The following is a 20,952-nucleotide window of genomic DNA, read 5'->3' on the forward strand; positions in this document are numbered from 1 at the left end:
ACAAATAAGCTTCCTTTGCACCTAAATGAAATCAGTTTGGTCATTGTTCAGGGTGGCTGCAATGCTTGAATAACAACACTTTTAAAAAAAAGGAGCCCGCAGACATTCTGAAAACCATTTGGCAAATTCAGAAATGGCATTATGATATGGGTTAACTATATGGGGTTTATTACATGGGAGTGAGTTAATATCACCCCTCTGGCAGGGAAAGGCAATTCTTTGAATATCTGCTCTCCACATAGAGAAAGTAGGCAGTGCTGAACTAGCCCAAAAGATAAGAAAATATTGTGAGAATCTTCTTAACAGTTTTATTTCAAACTTTGCTAAGTTCTTATTTTTATAAGGCTTTCATCTATGGTTGTCATCCTTCCCTGTGTTGTTGCTGAACTGTCAGGCTTCAATGCTGTCCCTGTTTTGCAGAAGTCAAGCACTGGGGGTGAAGAAACAGCTGCCAAAAAAAAAAAGCAGTAACAAATCATTGCTTCTGCACTTCTTGCACCTTTTCATCTTGTAAAATGGCAAAATTCTTCATATTTATTAGAGCACAGAAAACTATCAGGCAAGCAACTTTCCATTTGCAGTGGCTGCTGTTGCTAGTTCCATATTGCTGTCTTCTCACACAAGGATAGATAATGGTTTTTTTCAGTAATTTATGTTTTATGAATTAGAAGGGCACAGAGCCCAGAAGAGCTCAGAACTGGGCCTTCGCAAAATGGACACAGAGTATTTGGGAAGCAGGTCACCCTGCTCCACAACTCCGCAGTTTGTCAGAGGTTTTAATTTTTCATTCTCTTCTCTCTTTGCAGTGAGTTGACAGCAGCAGACACCTCTCTCCTCTTCCACCATTACAACAGGTTTCTTGGTTTTGCAGCTAGGCTGATATCCAGGTAATACTTATAATTATGGCAGTAGTCCAAGCAGATGATATTTGGTCACTAAAGATATCTGTAGCTATGGATCTTACACTGATTTTTTAAAATATTTTTTTTTAAGTGATTCTCTTGCCTTCATAACAGCAAGGTCACTGCTGTTACAGATTTATACCATAAGCCAAATGACTCTAGAACAGTTGTTCAATGGAGCTTAAATCCAACTTATGGTGTTGCAGACCCTAAAGGGAAGACTGTTCCTTTCTAATCTTCCTGAATGTTGAGCTTGCATGCTGTATTGAATTACAAGCCTGATATTTCACTGATATGGATGAGGCAGACAAGTCTGTGACAGCCTGAGGAAAAGGAATAACACTTCCTGACCTGTGTCACATCCTTACAATGATAGATATGCAAAAAATGAACTCATGAAAGAACCAAATTAGTTCCATTTCCTTTCTAAACAGCTATTTGATTTCTGTTGGAAATACTGTGGTCTGAAAGCCAACAGCAGCATCTCAGCCAGTCCTCAGAGAACATAACACACTTTCAAGCACTTCATTGGAGTGATTTGCAGGTGCCTTTTTCTGACAGGGTCTAAGATCAGTTCTCTGTCATGTGCTTCCAGCACACCCAAGAAAGTTATTGACAGCTTTCAGATTATGGTGCTCCTCATGGGATCAAGTGACTTGGGAGACACTGAAAGAAAGAAAGTAAAACTGCACAGATACTTATCACATTTTCATCCTGAAACTAGAGGTGCATCTTAAAAGGGAGAAGTAAAGTAAGTTAAAAATAAAGTTGAGTGAAATTAAAGAGCAAAGTACAAGCAAAAGGAAATTAAGGTAATATACTGGGCAGGGTATTGAATCTCGTACCTGTTGGGGCTGGGTTCCATACATACACTGGGCACGTTATTGCTTTTTGTAGCTGGCCAGGCAGATCTCTTCAGCACTGAGCACCTCACTGGAGTTTCTGACTTCCTAGGTGACCATGGGTACCGAATATGAAAAAGATCACATCAAAAAGCTGCAGGAGCAGCGTATGTCCATGCAAAAGAAAACCTTCACCAACTGGATGAACAATATCTTCTTCAGGAATAATGTAGGTAGCTCCATCACTTTGGGGATTTTTTTCTGGCTTTTATTTTCTTTATTTCACCCACTGCATTCTTTTTTTTATGTTATTATTTACACATTTTTCCTGAGTGTTGTCATTACACATATATGCAAGCAAGAAAGGCTTTGATTAACCAGAATGCTCCTGCCCGTATCTTTTACCTTACATCTGTCCCCATTGCCCATGTTACCATTCTTCCCTGAAATTGGGGTTCAGTTTGGTTGACTATATAACCCTGTCATATTGTGATGTCCACTGTAACTTGGTGATCATCTCAGAGGAAGATCTTTATTTGCTCTTCTTTTTCCTCTAAGTAAAGTATCTGCAGATGTCTGGATTTCCCCAAACAATTGCTCAATTCTTAATTTAAGACTTTCTGCTTTGTCTAATCAGTCCAGCTTGAGCTGCTGCTCAATGGCTCTGAAAAAGTTGCCTTAAGTCTAGCAATTTCAGACATACTACCGTGCAAATACAGACCAGTTTGTTTTCAGTAAGTCTCAGACTTCCGAAAAACTTCAGAGCTAGTGTACAGTTGATTTGTGTGTGCAAGGTAATTCCACCATATTCCAAAAGTCTCCAGACTTACTGCAGATAAACTCACTTCAGGCACTAATGATGTAGCTGTGTCACAGTAGGGTATTACATCATCCAAAACCAATTCCCTTTTCTAGAGTCTGTAGCTGATATTAATGAAAATGGACATTGATGACACCAAGCAGGACCAGGCCTCTTGGTTCCATTCTAGCTCATCACTGTTATATGATGTTTCAGTACTAGATGCAATTTTTTCAGTGTAATGTTTTAAGCTGGTGATTGGTGCAAAGGCAGCCTCAGAGCACAAACTTTAAAATTTATTTTTCTCACCATGAGAGAACTGCAAAACATATTCTCATTTTGCCACCTGCAGAAAGTTAGGTTTTTATGGTGTAGGAAATTATTTCTGTTTAGCTACAGATAAATACATATACTTTCTCATTTTAAAGCTACCTTCAAGTTCAAAGATTAAAATGTCAGTCTTAACTTCCTGCACAGTACTTGTTCATGTATCATAAAAGCACGGGGAAAAAAGCCTGTGAGAGCTTTCCAAACCATATACGGTAAGAAATAGTGCAGAGACTGACCGCTTATCTAGGTCTTCTCAGCAATGTAGTCTCAGCTTTTCAACACACGCTTCAACATGATTGGATCGTACTACAGGACACTGCAGTATTCTTAGTTGCACTGTTGACTACTTCAAATCTAGCACCAAGGATGCTATTGGATTGAATTTGTTAAGCAATCTGTGACTGGTATCTTTATGAGAAGAATGATGCAACAAAGCTATTAAAACTATTGCTGGGTGAGTCATAAAGCAGATATATGAAGGCTTTGTCTTTGCAAATATAAATGGAACTATTCTTCACTTATAGAAGTGTCACAGAACTTTTTTTATGGTAATATACTGTAGGCAGAATTTTAAGTTTATTTAATATGCAAAGAGAAATAAAGTTGGCAACTAAACAAGGAGTTTTTCATGGAGATAATCAGTCAGAGAAAGTTGTGAATTCTTGTTCCACACACAGTACAGACTTAAAGTCTCTCTGAGTTGCTTTTACACTTTCAGTGTTTTCTTCTTTCTCTGGAGAAAAAAATCTGTTAAACCAATTAATAATTGGTCAGGAATGAAAAAGCGCATGTCTGTTACTTGTCCTTTTTTTTCCCCTACATGTAACTATTCTCTGAATTAAAAAAGCTACTACTTAACTTCAGACTTTTTTTTTTTTTTCTGAAGACAAAAAGATTATTTACTGTGATTTCAGAATCACAGTAAATTATTGTTGGGTGTGTGGTATGGTTTTAATGTCACTTCTTGATGGCTAGTGGCATAAGGCCAAAAGGAAACGCCCAAGGCAAGTTCTTGTTAGGTCAGAGTACACACTATGTCATGTTGTATCACCCAAGCACTGGGTGACCTCACTACTGGCAGCAATGAAATACATTTTTGTAAAAGATCTTAATCTTTTGCTTAGTGTGAGACTCTGGCTGAAAATATGGAGACTTCGGGTGGTAGCACAGGTCTAAGCAGGACGTAAGAGACTTGGTTGAGACTGTAGAGTAAAACCAGAGTCATTGAATGGGATTATCAGCTCAATTTTTAAATGAAATGCATTGCTCAGAATAAAAAGTTGAAAAGATTCATTTGAACTGAAATAAAAAATGTCAGCACTTCCAAAATGTTTGATTTTGAAAATGTTGACTTTTGTTTATTTTTCAAAATCTCCTGCTTTTTTCTTTATTTGCGCAGTTGTGAGTTGTTGGGATTTTTTACTTCAGCTTACTTTCATAAATAATGTCAGTCCTCCTGCAAATCCATTTTTTGTGAATTAAGATTCATCACTTTTTGCATATATGCACTGACATACAGACGACTCAGTGAAACAGCAAGAAAGTGTTGTTTGTTTAGTATTGGAAGTAGAGGGTTCTCTGGGCCATATGTTCAGCCAGAGCCTGTATTGTTTGACTGGTCTTTGCAGGTAAAGGTTGTGATAGAAGATATTTACACAGACTTGAAGGATGGCATCTCTCTCATGCAACTCCTGGAGCTGCTCTCTGGAGAAGCTTTGCCCAGACCAAACCGGGGAAAGATGAGAGTGCATTTTCTAGAGAACAATAGCAAAGCCATCACATTTCTGAAATCCAAGGTCAGTTAACATTGATATTAGAGATTGCAACATCTTATGTATGTTACTAACTAATTATAGTATTAAGTTCTTTATAATTTTCCCCTCTAATACACAACAAGATATTCTTTGAAGACAGGCCAGGGGTTTTATTAAAAGAAAAAAAAGTAATGAGATTTGAATTTCTTTGTTATTTGAGTAACATGACTTATAAACAGCTAATGTTCCCCCAGAACAAGTCACACCTTAATGAAAATGTACTGCATTTCTATATCTTTCTAGATGTTATGTTTTCCCAGATGTTGGGGGAGAGCAAACACCATTAGGCAAAGGTTGAAGCTACCTGGTATAAAAATGGAGATTTTTAGATCTCTGATTCTAACAGTTGCAAGCCATTGCAGTGGTTTTATTTATTGCAGTTGTGCATCCTCATTTCAGCTACAAATTAGTATGTAGGTTTTTTTTCTTTTCCAAGCAAACATTTTACTGTAGACCTCTCTGGAAAATCATCACGCAAAACTCTGTGCTATGAATTCCAAAGGAGCAGAAGGGTTTCATTGCAGTAGACGTGGGAAAGTATATAATGTCTGGATTTTTGCTAATTACAAAACGAATGCAATACAGCACAGGGCTCCATCTAACATATGCCTGCTAAGGGTACACACCGTGTAAAGCCCAGTGGTACGTGCACATCCAGGCTCTGCCAACCGGACCAGCCAACCATCACTTGTCACATGAGTCCAGCCTCCAGAGAGGGGACCATGCAGATAGCAGGAGCCAGTATAGTGTGCTCAGAATTCTTGAAGAGATACTGCCTTGTTGGCATGTACTACAACCTGCTTGCTGCTCAAGTAATAGTGGAGAAGACGGTCATGGCTTGTTCAGTAGGATGTTTGTACTGTTTGGTGAGCCCAGAAGCTGACTAGCTGGCTGGAGACCAGACAGAGGAGATGGTCTCTGAGTTTGGCCTGCCATCACTCCTTTGGAGGAAAGGAGCACTGAATTGTGTTTCTTCCCTCTCCTTAACCACCAGTTTTCAAAACCCATAGAGGAACTTTAAATCTTTGAGACCACCAGTTTTCAAAACCCATAGAGGAACTTTAAATCTTTGAGACCACCATCCCTTTGCCAGGCTTTTGCTGAAACTCATCCTCGGTGCATGTGAGAGCTAGGGTGAACATGGGAGCTTGCAGGTATACAGACAAATGAAGATATCACGTAAAACCAGTTTCCTTAAGAAAACAGCCTGAACACCCTCTTTGATAACAGCTTGTTACACAGATATCTCCTTCAGAGAGCTGGACATGAGTACTTTTATGCTGAATGGATATTGGTTTATTAGCAGGTACAGGTAAAAGTGATTGGTCCTGAGAATATCGTAGATGGTGACAGAACCTTAATCCTGGGACTTATCTGGATCATTATACTTCGATTTCAGATTTCGTCTATCAAACTTGATAAGGTAAAACAGTGTCTTTGTCTTTTTGCCTGATTAGAGTGTTTCAGAGACTTTGTAGAGTTTCAGGCTGGCAAGGCCCATTTTGATGATGTTTCCTGACCATTTTGATCATGTAGATCTCGTAATATTACCCAGTTACTCAACCAACAATCTCTAAAAGCAATTTAATCCATTTTATAGTTTCTCAAAGAGACAGAAAACAGTAACTTGGAGATAGATAGGATAATCATGTTCCTCACTCTCTTCCATAAACTTTTGACTGGCTTTTGGCTGCAGGAAGAATTTCTCTGAAGACAGTTCTCTCTAGATTTGAGCTGCATGCTGCTCCTTTGCTCTTTCCCTGAAGAAAAGTATTCTTTTTAAAATTATATAACATGTACTCTGAGTACATGAAAGATAAGATCCTACAAAGGTATTATTAAATCAAAGTTAGTAATTTCTAACATTAGACCTGGATACATTATATTTTGTTTCTGAGTTCTAGTTCACAGTTAAGGAAGCAGATAAACTGAGCTTTGCTTTCCACTTGATTTCTACAAACTTTGCAGAAAAGAAATATATTAAAACTTTTTAACACCTGCATTTCATGTTATAATTTCTGAGTTCATTCAATTCACTTTTCCTTTAAAAAAAACTTCTACTTTCATGTTAAATCATTCTACCTTCATGGCAGATACAATCTGCAAGTCATGACTTTGAGGGGATTGTGAATAGGACAGAAGTAATACAAAGTGATCTTTGGGAACATAAGTGTAAACCCACTGATTCTACTTCCATATATTGTTCACACTGATTTTTCTTTCCCCTGCTCTCTTCACAGGAAGAATTTGGAGGCAAAGCTGATGTTCTATTTGCCAATGAAGCCTTATTACTCTGGTGTCAGCATAAAACTGCCAGCTATTCCAACGTGAATGTGAAGGACTTCTCCAAAAGCTGGAGTGATGGGCTGGCCTTCAATGCACTCATACATGCTCACAGGTAAGATCTGATGAGTCAGTTCAGGAGGAGTTGCTCATTGCTGTTTCTAGCTCTGGCACAAGTTGTTCCAGGGTCTGAACTACAAGTATTTGTCAAGAAACTGTCAAATTCTCTCTTTGCCCTTTCTCACTGGAGACTCTCCTTTCTTAAATGGATATTCTCTCTCTGAGGAAGGAAGGACCAAAAGCTCCTGCTTGGTAGTTCCTTTAGTTGGGCATAAAATTGAATTTCCAAGGGAATATCACACATCTGAACAATGCTGCCCATTATTTGGTCTTAGCCCCTCAGTCACGTTCCCATTGCTCTTTTTCAAAAGTTATTATTTTAGAGACTGGTTTTGTGGTATGAACTTTGTGAACATGTATACCTTCTGGTTCAGTTGTAACAGAATAACCAACCTCTCAGACTCTTTCTTTCTCCCTTCTCTGGCCCTCTGAAAAAGTGTGAAGAAAACAGTCCAAGGCAGGAGAGAGAAACCACCTGGGACAACCTTGAACATTTCTTCTCCCATTAACATCTTCTGGCAGCATACCATGGTGGGGTCCTGTAACTTTCCCAGCTGGGATTCACTTCCTTTTCAGAATTGTCTCTCTAGTGGGCTTTGGTTTTCACCCGTCAGTGAAGAGGCAAAATAAGTGAAGGGCAGAGATTTGCTGGGGCTAATACTTCAATTTCATAAGGGACAATTTTCTTCCTGCTACATAGGCAAGGGCAATGCTCTTGAATGAGGCTCAGCGTCAGACAGAGTAATTTCAGCATTAATGTCACATTCCTTAGTCTTACGAACAGTTTATTATTTATAATCTGGAAGAATTTATGACAAACATAAACATTCCTTTCCACGCTTTGTTCTTCTTGCCCAGGCCTGATCTTATCAACTATAGCTTACTGCGGCAAGACCAGCCCATCAAAAACCTGAACAACGCCTTTGACGTTGCTGAGAAAGAGCTAGGAATCAGCAAACTGCTTGATGCTGAGGATGTGGCAGTACCCTACCCAGATGAGAGATCCATCATGACTTATGTGTCACTCTATTACCACTACTTCTCCAGACTTAGACAAGGCCAGACAATACAAAAGCGTCTTACCAAAGTAAGTGCATTGCTATCTTCAGAAGTTAAAAGTTAAATACGTAAAGCTAAATTTATGTTGGAAATGTTTTTTTTTTGTGCAAGTTCAACTTCCGGGACATTTGAACTGAATCAAATGGCACAGCCATTTGAAATAGCTTTTATTGTCACTTGAATCTTGAGAAGTGTCTGTAGACTCTCTGATCTCTAAAGGGGACTGCATTTATCTCACCGAAAATGAATCCCTTTTTGACCTCACAGCTTCTGTTTGAGAACTGATGAGGCTCCAAGGCCGCTTGAGGCATACAGATCTCATCAGTCTTGGGAGGATTACTGCTAGGCAAAAGCAGACCTAATCAATGATTTTCTGATTTAATAGGAAAGATGATCCCTTATTCTATGAGACTACTTTGGATTTTTATTTCCTGTGAAAATCCTCATCCTTTCTTCATAACTCCTTAGTCAGGTACAAAACGCAAAATGGAGGGGGAAAAAAAAAAAGACATGAAAAACAAGGGAGTGCAAAAGAAGGGGGAAACACTCCGGGGGGGGGGGGGGGGGGGGAACAAAACCCAAAGCTAAAAAAATTTTTTTTCAGTTTCCACATATATTTTGTCTCGCATACAATCATGAGTTATATTAAAAACTACTTGCATCCTGTTGATGGAAAACTGAAGGAATGTTGTAGCTGTTCCACTGAAGACCACTTTCCTTAGGGAGAATTTCTTTTCAACATTCAGAATAATCTATTCTGGTTTTGTCAAAGATACAGAACAGCCCACAGAAAACCTACACACCCAGGATGTGTTCTATGTGAACATCTGGACTCAGGGAACTGCCTGTGCAGTTGAGAGGGGGAATATATTGCTCAATGGGAAGCACAAAAATCCAAACTAAGCCTTCCCTGGTGGTGGCAAGGTGAAAAGCTGTTGCAAAGCAGGGTTTGCTCAGCTAACAAAGTGGTCTGGGACAAGAACAAGATGATCCTGAAACATGTATAAGTAACAGTGACATTCTCTGAAGAGAAGAAGCGTTAGATGAGAGCAGGACCTGGAATTCGGTCAAACAAAGACTCAGCATCATTGAGGCAAGTGGGCAGTAGGATTTGACTGGTCTACACGTGAGTTGCTGAATTTTGGCCAGGAGACATTATTTTTCTTCTGATAAACCTGAAATAGTCCTTGAGTCAGCAAGCATGGATTAGAGGAACTACAAGGATCGAATAGGCCATAACTTCTACGTTATGGGAAAAAACAGAAAGAGTATTTCTCACTCTGTCCTTTTTCAGCTCTTGTTGTACTCCACTGTTTTTTCAATTTTGTATGGGTATATTTATTCTTTCTTTTCTCTCTTTCCACTTACCTTCTTTTTCTCTCTTTGCCTCCTACCCTATTTTTAGCCTGTCTTCCTGCATTTCTGACACACACAGACATTCAGAAGGAGAACAAAACAGATATTAATCTCTTCATGTCCTTAGTCCCCTCAAATAGGCAGCTCTGAATTTACTAATAGGATTGAGGAGGGAAGCCTGAATGTGTCAAGGAAGCCTTTGAGTTCAGACTAAGTGTGTGACCAGGATGGCAGCGAGAATCAGCTTGCAGAGGTGAATCTCCTTTCCCCCTCCCATGTTGAGGTGACCATGCATTTGCTAGGATCTTTCAGCGAGAACTGGGTACGATGGCAGAAAATACAGAAGGGAGCCCTGATGTCACGGGCTGCTTTTCCTGCACTAAAGGTTGGTGCTGTTTTACTCCTCTTCCAACACTGTGACACTTATTCATTGCCAAGTGTGCTTTCTGGTAGGTAAAAGCAGATTACCACTTGCAGGGATTGGGTCTTTGCTCAGTGCCACCTCCCTTACTAATCTGCCTGGCTGGAGCAGGCGGGCTCAGGGGAATGATAGCGGCAGACAACATTGTTCGGCATTAAACCTGACATCTGCAGGAGGGCTACTGAGTTAGGGCAAGGAAAAAATATAATGCAAAGTAAAAAGGCAAAGATGGAAAAAAATGTAAAATGGAAAGAAAGAATGATTTCATTCTAACACTTCTTATTTTGTCATGGATTTCATTCTAAATGTTTGTTCCAGTGTTTACCTGAACTTGAAATAAAGGCAGGTCAGACCACAAATGAAACAGATAAATGTCCTGGACTTGGAAAATTAGTAATTATTTATCTGTGTTTTATGGAAGGTTATTCTAGGATTTCACCTGGCCTCAGAAGTGACAGCTATCACCACGTTGGTATAAAATGTGATGACTGTGGCAACCTGCTTGTTAAATACTATTTTCCTGACACGTGTTCAACTATTTGAATCCTAAGCTTGGTTTATGAAGATGTTTTCTTTTCTGTTCACCCACCTTGCTTCATTCTGCTTCTTATGTGGCTTGTAACTTCATATTCCCATCACAGATCGTGTTCTTCCTGAAGGAGATAGATGACTTGAAGCTTCTATATGAGCAGATGGTCTCTGACCTCCTGAAATGGATTAAACAGAAGGTGAAAGAACTGGATGATCGTCACTTCCCCAACTCTCTTCAGGAAATGTGGCTCTTCATGGCCAACTTCAAGACCTTCCGCACTGTGGAGAAACCCCCCAAATATCAAGAGAAGGGCATGATTGAAGCTCATCTCTTCAACATCAGGACCAAGCAAAGAGCCAACAACCAACGGCCATACTTGCCCCCAGAGGGGAAGACACTGCAGGATGTGGAAAAGCACTGGATTATCCTGGAAAAGGCAGAGCACAGCCGGGGAAAAGCACTGCAGGAGGAGATGCTGAGGCTAGAAAGGCTGGAACAGTTAGCCCAGAGGTTCCTGAAGAAGGCAGCCCTGCGTGAGTCCTACTTGGAAGACATGAGGAAAGTGATTGGGAAGCAGGACTTCTGGCCGGAGAGCGCAGACAGGATGGAAGCTGCCAGTAAGAAGCTGGAAGCCATTGTGGCAGATGTACTTCCCAGGAGGGAACGGTTCACAGCTTTGGACGAAATGGCCACAGTCATCAGCCAGGAGAACTATCATGGCAAAGATCAAATTGTGAAGAAGTGAGTGACAGTCATGAGACAGTGTAGTGATGGAGGTTGTAATTAGTTGAAATTCTGTGGTGTGGTGGAAGAAAATGAATTGTAGCTATGAATCATAGCTCTGCTCCTCATGAGTAGAACCAGCAGGAATTTCTTCTACCTGTGAACAGTTTTAACAGATAGGACAAATGCTTCATCTTCTTTAAAATTTTTTTTCTTGAATGGTCAAACCCTGAGACTGATTTCTGGTGAAAAATAGTTTTAAGATATTTTCATTATATATGAAAATACTTGTTCTGGCAAAAATTCTATCTTCCATAAAAAATGCTTAGAAGGATAATTTTTTTTTTCCAAATCAACACATTTCTTTTTCAGTGTGTAGTTTGGGGAGATACAGATTAGTTAAGGCACAAAGTCTTCTCAGATTGATTCCAGTTTGGAGCAAATCTTGAGAAATTATGACTTCTCTGATTATCAATATAGCCTGATTTGAGAATGGCTAAGAATGCCATAGAAATAACTTCTCTTGTGGTATTTCAATGTTTTTCTAAGTTCAGACAAAATCAGAAACCTGTGGGAAAAGTAAGAAAACCAGTTATAAAAGAGTAAACCGAACTCTTTATGAGATCAGATTGTGACTCATGATATGGTTTAGATTAATTTTTTACTTTAAGCAGCCATTTAAAGATGACTACTTTTTTTCCCAAGCCTTTCCATTGTATCAAATGAAAGCAATGTAGGATGTCAGGTATGAGGATCCATAAAAAACAATGTCTGAATTAATAAAAGTCAATGACAGTTGATGTGCTAGTCAAAATTCCTCTCCGTGATCACGCTAATTGGAGAACAACATTGCTTTGACTTGTTTTGTGGTCGTGGTCTGTCCTCTTGCACTAGTGGCAAGAGTTGTGTGTGTTCCTTTAGCTCCCCTAAATCTGCAAGCACTGGGAATCTCCCAGTGCTGCCCAAAGTCTTTGGCCCAAATCAGTCATTTCTCTCCCTTCCTTTGTAGGCAAAACAGCATTTCAAAGCAATGGCAGGATCTTCTGGATCAGCTGCAGAGACGACAACAGTCCCTGGGTACCATGCAGGAAATTCTGGTCCTTCTGAGGGACATCGATGCCATTACAGAGGAGCTGAAAGAGCTGCAGGTACTGAGCCCTCTCCACCAGCACACAGCTTGCACTGCTACCAGTGTGTGTCCCTAACCCCCCCTGCCATGTTCTAAGGACTGCCTGGTGCCAACAGAGGATAAGTCTATCACCTTTAGAAAAAACACACCATTTTTACTTAGATGCCTAACTGCATTTCAGTTCATCATTGCAGGTAACTACATGAGAAAAAACAGGCTTTGCTACAGGGGCTCTCCCTAATCAGAAAGCCAGGTATGGTATTACAGGGAGTGCATTACAGGTTCAAGTTATGGAGTAAAATAAAGATGGGAAATAATATCACTTAAATTTAGAAGTGTAAAAGCAAAAGGGGAATAAAACAGCCTCCTGTTCCCATTCCACATAATTCTTCTTAATTACCTTCTGAAAGTACTCCAGTGATTATACAGGTGGCGACTAGCTCAGGCATATGTCTGGCTTTCAAGTATCTAAACTTGTGAGAGAGAAAAGTTCCATTATAAATGCACAGTGATTGCTTTTAGCAAGAATTTCCAAGTGTTACCAGAATGTCAGAGCCCAAAGTCTTCTTTTTAGCATACGAAATAACTGGTTTCATATTGATTTTGTAATAGCAGGAAGTATATATACATTCTTTGGTCTTGCCTTGTCTTATTTAAAGACAAAAAAATCCTTACGACTACAGGTTGCCTTGTACCTAAGTTGAAAGAGTCATCATGTTATATGAAGTTGTGAATTTCAAATTAAAGATAAGAGCTCTGTAAGTTATGAATCTTTCTGTCCTAGTGTTAGTAAGCAAAGAACACCTAATGATGGTAATGTTGGAACCAGGATAGCCTGAGGATATGGGAGAAGATTAGTAATGAAAGATAACATCCTACAATAGGATTAATAATGGTATACATTGATAACAATTAGAAAGAAGACAGACTTTTAAGCACTTGGTACCTTCATCAGCCACCATTTAAATGCTATGAAGTACTTACTTTCATTATTTAGATAGCAAAGGCAAGTAAGTTCCTGAAACAAAGAAACATTGCAGTCCAATCATACCATGAAATGGAGTATTGTAGAATTCTCCAAACACAGACTGTGAATCAGTCTGCCTACAGATGAGTGTATAGCAAAGGGCTATTCCTTGCACCTATGAATTCTGAGACCTTGAGTGCTTAATCAGTAAAAATAACTTAGGTGAGAAAACAGATGCTTATTTGAAGAGACCATTACTTGCACTGCAGTAGGTAGAAACTCTGGATTGTTGCCATTAGCTTGTGAAATTGAAAGAAAAGTATGATTACTCTAATTAGGTAGCTTTTCAGCTTTACCTAGCTGATACCATTCTTTTACGTTTAGAAGCTATGAGAGTCAACAGGAACCTTTCAACTGATTTCTTTGTACTGAGCCCCTGGATGCATTCTCTGCCAATGTCTTTTGTTTTGTTTGCAGGTGCTAGTGAATTCCCAGGACTGTGGGAAGCAGCTTCTAGAAGTAGTAGATTTGTTGCAGAAGCACAACTTGGTTGACTCGCAGATCTCTTCCTATGATGATAGATTGACACACATCACCCAGAGGACAGCAGAAATCAGCAAGGACAGCACAGTTAAACCAGAAGTGCTTTATGCAAAAGTTCAAATGCTTCGTCAGCTGTATCAGAACCTTACAGCTCTGAGCAAGTCACGGTAGGGCTGTGCTTATGGCTCTGTTCTTCCTGATTAGGATGGCCAATCACTCCCTTAATCAGAAGAAACACCTTCCCAGCATTTGACATTTTTCATTTCTTCATTTATAGAGACATAACACAAGCAACTTGAGTGTCTTGATTGCAGTTGACTGAAAGAGATCACTGGCTTTCATAGATGAATAGCTTCATTCTCAGCATTTATTATGACTTGCTGTATGTGAAGTCTGAATAGCATGTGGATATCTCCTCATCTCCTAGAGGAAAAGAGAAATATAATTTTGTGTCCTTTGTCTTCTTCCATGAAAAAATTAGTCTATGACAAAGAGAAATTAAAGGCATTCAAATTCTGAATTTTCTAAATTCTCCTTTGATTATGCTACCATTGTCTCCATGGGATCCTAGTTCTGACTGAGATATACTGCTTGTTTCTTTGTTTCAGAAAATCTCAACTAGAAGAGGCTTTGAAGCTTTTTGAATTCTTCCGTGACTGCAAAGAGGAAGAATCGTGGATCTCTGAAAAATGGAAGATAGCAAGAACGACAACATTAGGGAAAGATGTCAGCCAGATTACAGCCTCTATTCAGAAGCATAAGGTATCTTACTTTGCTGGTGGTGCCTTGTCTTTGTATTATAGCAAAATATTAGAACATCTATGTCCTTCAGTTCAGTCAGTGCAGCACTTACAAGCAAGCTGTCAACCGCTTGTTATCTCAAGTGTAATGACTACTGTTTGGAACTTTAAAAAAAAGTATAGGGTAGGGTTTTTTTTCCCAAGAGGGCAAAGAAAGTGTAGAGAAGGAATACGCTTCATACTAGACTAGAAGTGCAGCTTCTAGTGAAGACACTGGGCTCTGTATTAGCTCACTTTAGATGGAAGGGAGAAAAGGTTGCTAGTTTTTGTTTTTCCCACCTACCTTTGCTGGCCAAGAGAGATGTTGGGGAGGTAAGAGATGGTGAAAAGAAGACAGATAGCAGCAGGCAGGATGGATAACACTGTGTGAGCTTACAAATCTGTTAGCACGTTCCCTAAGAGCTTGCTGTGGACTAATATCAGAAGTTTAGCTATATGACCTAGTGCCTTCTTATGGCAAAGAATCACTGTGAACAAGTGAAGAGACCTGTGGACTTGAGAAAAAGTGAAACAGGAGCCTCTTCTGTAATTTTAATATACATTTGTGTGCATCTGTTTGTGTATTTGTTGCTTCTGGAAGGTATAAGACAGCTGAACTGGTGGATGACAAACAAGTATCTCCTTCAGAGAAGACTGCATAACAATCTTCACATTAAAGGCAAAAAGTAGGACAGTAACTTGTGTGCGTGGAGCCAAGGGGCAATCATCTCAGGGCTCAGTGAAAAGTCATAGGCATGGATAAGACACAGGGCTCTTGGAAACATATGTAATACAGTAGTAGAGAATAGGACCCCCTCTTCGCTCTCAGCTGGTGGGGAGTGAGTTGTGCTGACATGTCTCCTATCCTTCCGCTAGGCTCTCGAAGCAGAGTGCAATTCCCACAGGGCCATATGTGCAGATGTGATGAGGAGGGGCTGGGAGCTGAGCCAGAAGAACCTTGTGCGCCAGGAGGACATTCTGAGGCAGACAGACAACCTCCAAAAGTTGTGGCAGCAGCTCCAAGATGAGGTGGCTGATCGCAAAAGCCGCCTGCAGGCAGCAGCTCTCATCAAACAGGTAAGCAGGGCTCTCTCTGCTGTGGTGTCTGGTATGGGGGACACAGATGTGGCTCAGTTCTGCCCCATGCCCCCACGTGCAGGGCAACAGTGGCAGGATGCCTTCAAGTGTTGTCTTCAAAAAGATCTCTGGCAGCAAAGTCTCAACCCTCCTGCAAGCCAGCCAGGCAGAAGATTTGAGCAGCTGGGAGTTGCTCTAAGTTAAAAATGCTAAACGAAATAGCTCACATAATAGTGCTGATGCAGTCTTTTTTGAGGGTGGGATGTAGGTAGCTGTGTGACATTTTTCTACCCTGAAAAAAAAACCCCAAAACCAACAATGAAAGAAACATGCCTTAAGACTTGGATCAACCATGAACTTCCCAAAGCCAGGGAAATATTTGACCCTGCCATTCTGATCTACACTTTTACACCTACAGACATTCACACATCTGTAAATAAAGAGCTCTTATAAAAGCAGCATTCACAAATCACATAACATTATCTCAGGTATTCTTATTCTCCCTTTTGTAAGTTTTTTGCTCAGTCTTTTGTTTCCATGAGACACTTGAACAAAACTTAACAGCTTTGTTCTTGACAAAGTCTAAATTACCTCTTCTGTCTAGTAAGTTTAACATCATTATGGTGTTTTAGTTCTTTTTCCTTCACTACTATGGGTTTTCTTTTTTTTCTGTTGTACTTTTATTCTGTATCTCAAAATCTTGTTTTGCTTTTTTACAACCATATCCAGGCAGACTGCAAATTCTGGAAAAAAGGAGAAAGCTTTTGTTGTAGACCTAGTTCATTGTTCGTTGTTGGACCATTCCTTAGAACCTTTAGAAAATATCTGTTGGAATTACATGGTGCCTACCAACATTGTACATTTTGGGTTCCTTTTACTGCTGCTATTAAGCACCATAAAGTTTTAGTTAGTTAGGAGGTTTTCAAGAGTTATATAGGCAATCCTTGAATCTGTTTACTAACTGTGATTCTGTGAATTACCTGTGTTTGATGTGATCATGAAATACATCACAGATTTAGAGCTATCTTGTTCATAGTTTTCACAACACCTGGAAGTAACCTTATAGCTACAGATCTAATGGCGTTTGTCCTTATTCATAATTTTCAAAAGAGGAAGGAGCTGGATATAATACCTCCAGGATGAAACCAAGTGTTTTCTTCCCTGTGTTCCTTCAGTACTTTGCTGACATCGATGAAGCAAATTCATGGTTGCGAGAAAGGCAGCCCCTTCTGGCCAGCAAGGACTATGGAAAAGACGAATCGAGTGCTGAAGCACTGTTGCATCGTCACTTGCGCCTGGAGAAGGAGATTGCAGCCTACTCCTCTGAGATGAGACGCCTGAAAGAGCAGGCTGACATTGCAGCAGAGCAAGCTCCAGCTGCAGTAAGTAGACAAGGGGTTGTGTCACATTTTGTTGAAGAATGTAAATTAAATGTTTTTTTAATTATGTAAAATACTTTTATTTTGCCAGAGTAGAATATTCTAAATGACGTAAACAATAGCATTTTTTTAATTTAGAAGAAATTTTTAATTAGAATTGAGGCAAATTTTTAGATGACAAAGTTGTTCATTGGCCATTCGTAGCCCACCTAGTTAGTGTTCTGTGAAATATTAGAAATACATTCATCTACATTAGTTCCCTCTACTGCTCCTCACAAAAACCTTCTCACCCTTTATTCTCATAACCTTACTAATTTCAATCAGCTTTAAAAAGCAGACATTTAATCTAAACATCTTTACAAATTCTGCATCCTAATGTAGTGATGAACCATCCCACAGCTCCAGGAGAAATTCATAGCATCCCAGGATGGATGTTTAAGGCACATGGGAAGAAGTCAACCTTTGCAGATGCCCTTCTTTTTCACTGACTAGAAAGGGAACTTTTGACCTGATATCAGCTCATTTGACAACAGAAATCAGGGGAGATGAATGGCATATTTCATAGCTTGCTTATTTCAGACTTCTATGATCACTCAATGTTTAGCCAAACCAGTTTGAGAGCTACAAGCACCACTTTAGGTCTTTCCTTTACCTCATCATTCCAACATTAATTTTTATTAGAACAAAAATTGTATTGCTTTGTTATTAAACATGAAAAAGCATGTGACAAGATGGTATCGATGTGCAAATAAAAGCATTTATTCACTAGGACACTTGTAGGCTTTGAAACTGGAAATGTTCAGGTACTAAAACATCATCACAAACAGAACTGTGAGCACAGTCAATTCCTTGGTTTGATGGCAATTTTAAAAATTAAAAAAAAAAAACAAACAACTTTGATGTGGGCACAAAATGAGAATTTTTACTGAATCAAAATATTTTAAAATGAGCTAAATGAAACTTCTTCTTTTAAACAAAACTAAAATGTTTTTCAGTTATTTGGTTCATTCTTTCAGAATAAAACAAAGGAAACAGATTCAAACAAATACTGGAAATGTTTTGTTTAAAGGGTCAGGATGCTGTGATTTGAAATAGCAAGTCAAAATTTTCTTTCCATGTGAAATTTTTATCCAATCAGAAATACTCATCCATTGATTCTGTTAAATTTTACTTAACAGACAGTGAAGACGGAAGCCCCAAGTGACTTATATCAAAAGACAGCTAAGCTACCATTCAGTCGAACCTGGGCAACATCTGAAACTGCGTTCCCTGGAACCTCCAGCCCAGATGTTCATTTTCTTCCAGAGAACATCTGGAAGACCCAAGATGAAATAGATTCACTTTACAAAAATCTACAGAGCATGGCTGAGGTATAGTATCCCCTCCAGTGGGATAGTCAAGTCCAAAGGAATGCGAAGTGAGGTTAAGTGCTGTGCTGGCTTCTGCTTTTCAGTTTAATAATGTTCCTCAATCCTGTGAAGTCCTGTGGGACTTCAAGGCTTGAGAGTATCATTGATTATCATTGAAGTTTTGTATCAAAACACAATTTATACTGGCAAACTTCCTATTTACATTCTAGTGTTTCTACTTTATGAAGAGCGGATTCTTTTGTGTAATTCCCCCGCCCCCCATGTTTGCTTGCTGCAGGTCCAAAATCTTTGGGCTCTCTTACCTGCTACCAGAAAAAATAAAGGACCATAATCTACTTTCTCCATTTATTACTTTTCACCCCCACCTGCCACAATCCTGCCCTAAGAACCAACAAAAACATGTCATTTTACATATTCCTGAGATTACTGAGGTAAATCTTCAGTCAGCAGTAGTAAGCAGCACAGCAGCCTTGCTGCCTGTCAGGGGCTGAGCAGTCTCCAACTGCTTCTTTTAGGCTTTTAAACCACTATTGCTCTGGGAAGAAGTATTGTGATCTTAAGGCAACATGTTCTGTTCTCTTTCAGCAGTGTCTGGCAAAACTACTAAGCTACCACCTGTGTACTGTAGTTTAAATGCAAGGATTTTTTTTTTTTTCCTTCAAGCAGCAAGGAGTTATTACAACAATACTTAAGTCTTCACCTGTTTCACAGGACAGAAAAAAGGCTCTGGAGGACATGATTGGATATTACCGCTTCTGTAGCTCTTGCAAAGAATTTCAGTCATGGATGAAAGATAAAGAGAACATCTTCCGGACTCTTCAGCCTCAAGCAGACAATGTGGAGATCATGCAGCAGAAATATCAGGTACCTCTTTACCCTGCTCACAGATGACATCTTTTAAATCAGATTGATCTTGGGAGAATAGATGAAGTTGAGAAATGAAGTTTTGAGAGTCCATTAATTCTTTTCAACTTACAGAGTCATGCATAGATCAGATGCTTCTTTTGTATAGACTGTGCCAAGCTCATTGAAGCTGATGTAATTATGTCCCTTTAACTTCTCCTGTCAACATGGAATTATGTACAAATATCATGGTATAAGAGGACTCTGTTTGTTATTTGTCTTAACCCACTTGAAGAAGAATGTCAGATGATGAAAAAATCCTGCAGTGCACTTGCATCCCGGTGGAGTGGGACATACGTGCATAGGCAGAGCGTGCACACCAGGGGAGGTCAGGAGGGCTATAGGGGAACTACATGTGCAGGTGTGTATGGTGGCCAGCAGACAGGTAAATGGAGAAGCCAACTCTGAAAGTCGGACATGAGTGGATATGACAGATTATTGAGAATCGTGTCCACAGAAATGGAAAAACCTCAAGTTCTGCATTCTTGTATATTTTCTGTTTTAGAGCTTTTTAATGGAACTGGCTGCAGGCAAAAGCCAGCTGGGAGATATTGAAAACTTAGCGGTTAAATATGGAAAGATCAGTATCAGCAAATATTCTGAGATCCAGATTTGGCTGAAAGACATCAACAGCAGGTAAAGGTGCTACCGATAAAACAAAGGACTATCTCATGGGGGCAGTTGGAGAGCTGACCTTTCACACCCGATCTAGACTACACTGAGAGATTACCCATCTAAGAGATTTTTAACTCCCAGAATTGGCCTGAGGGGAGGTTTTTATGTGTGGCTGAAGTTTGCTGTATTCAGGGGCGACTGTTGCCACCAGACAGAGACTGGGGCCTGGGCTGGGCCTCGCAGCCGGGGCCTGTCCCACTGCCCCAGCCAGGGAAAAGGGCAGGTGGGAGGGCAGCCCATAGTCCCCATGGCCCGACTAGTCTGTGGCGAGGGGCCAGGGCTGCAACCTGGCCGGGAAGCCTGTTTTTGGTGTGAGGCCTGGGCCTGGGCCAGACTGTCAAGGGGCAGCGAGGGTCGCCTGCTCCCTTTGGGATGGACAGCCAGCATGGGCAGAGGGGCCTCAGCATGCAGGGCCTGTCCCACAGGGAGGCGAGCAGGGCAGGCCTGGGATGGCAGCCAGGGCCAGAGTTGAGTCCCAATCCTCAGAGCTGCCTGGCAGCCTATCCCCACTGTCACCAGTGGGAAGGGGGCAGCCCTCAGCTGCGCTGGCTCTAGGCTGGCCCTGAGGCTGGCGTCATGCCTCCAGGACTGGGGGGTGCTTGTAGACCCCTGACACCGAGATACTTAAACTGCAGCAATTCGTGTACGTGTGTTAAAGCACAATGTGAATCCACCCACAGGTGGTGGCGATGGATTCAGAGCAGTTCTCTCTGTACTGCACTGCAGCAGCTGATTTGGTTACTTGAACATCAGGGTGAGGGTGCCCTTCACAAATATTGAAAGGAACATCAAATCCTGTTTGACTTCACAAAGTATGTTTAGTACCTGTTGTGTACGTACTCTTGGTACCACCCAGCTGGAACTAAGAGGCACAGCTGGGTCCTGATTTTGACTACTGTTGTTTATTGGCATCGTGTCCAGTGTGTTCTGGTCACCTGAGCAGGGTCCC

General features: G+C 40.4%; 1 protein-coding gene across 1 annotated transcript in view; it reads left to right on the top strand.

Annotated features, from left to right (window-relative positions):
* The first annotated feature begins 1,862 nt into the window (after positions 1-1,862).
* The window catches only part of SPTBN5 (spectrin beta, non-erythrocytic 5), a 98,706-nt gene continuing 79,616 nt past the window's right edge, over positions 1,863-20,952 (top strand). The window contains exons 1-14 of the mRNA XM_009919538.2: positions 1,863-1,973; positions 4,502-4,669; positions 5,991-6,110; positions 6,928-7,085; positions 7,949-8,177; positions 10,568-11,199; positions 12,191-12,329; positions 13,755-13,987; positions 14,429-14,582; positions 15,476-15,676; positions 16,852-17,058; positions 18,234-18,425; positions 19,137-19,289; positions 19,834-19,964. Of these exons, the coding sequence (XP_009917840.2) occupies positions 1,863-1,973; positions 4,502-4,669; positions 5,991-6,110; positions 6,928-7,085; positions 7,949-8,177; positions 10,568-11,199; positions 12,191-12,329; positions 13,755-13,987; positions 14,429-14,582; positions 15,476-15,676; positions 16,852-17,058; positions 18,234-18,425; positions 19,137-19,289; positions 19,834-19,964 (2,828 nt within the window). The remainder of the gene's footprint in view (positions 1,974-4,501; positions 4,670-5,990; positions 6,111-6,927; positions 7,086-7,948; positions 8,178-10,567; positions 11,200-12,190; positions 12,330-13,754; positions 13,988-14,428; positions 14,583-15,475; positions 15,677-16,851; positions 17,059-18,233; positions 18,426-19,136; positions 19,290-19,833; positions 19,965-20,952) is intronic.

The sequence above is a fragment of the Haliaeetus albicilla genome, chromosome 5 (genome assembly GCF_947461875.1).
Source record: "Haliaeetus albicilla chromosome 5, bHalAlb1.1, whole genome shotgun sequence".
Lineage (NCBI taxonomy): Eukaryota > Metazoa > Chordata > Aves > Accipitriformes > Accipitridae > Haliaeetus > Haliaeetus albicilla.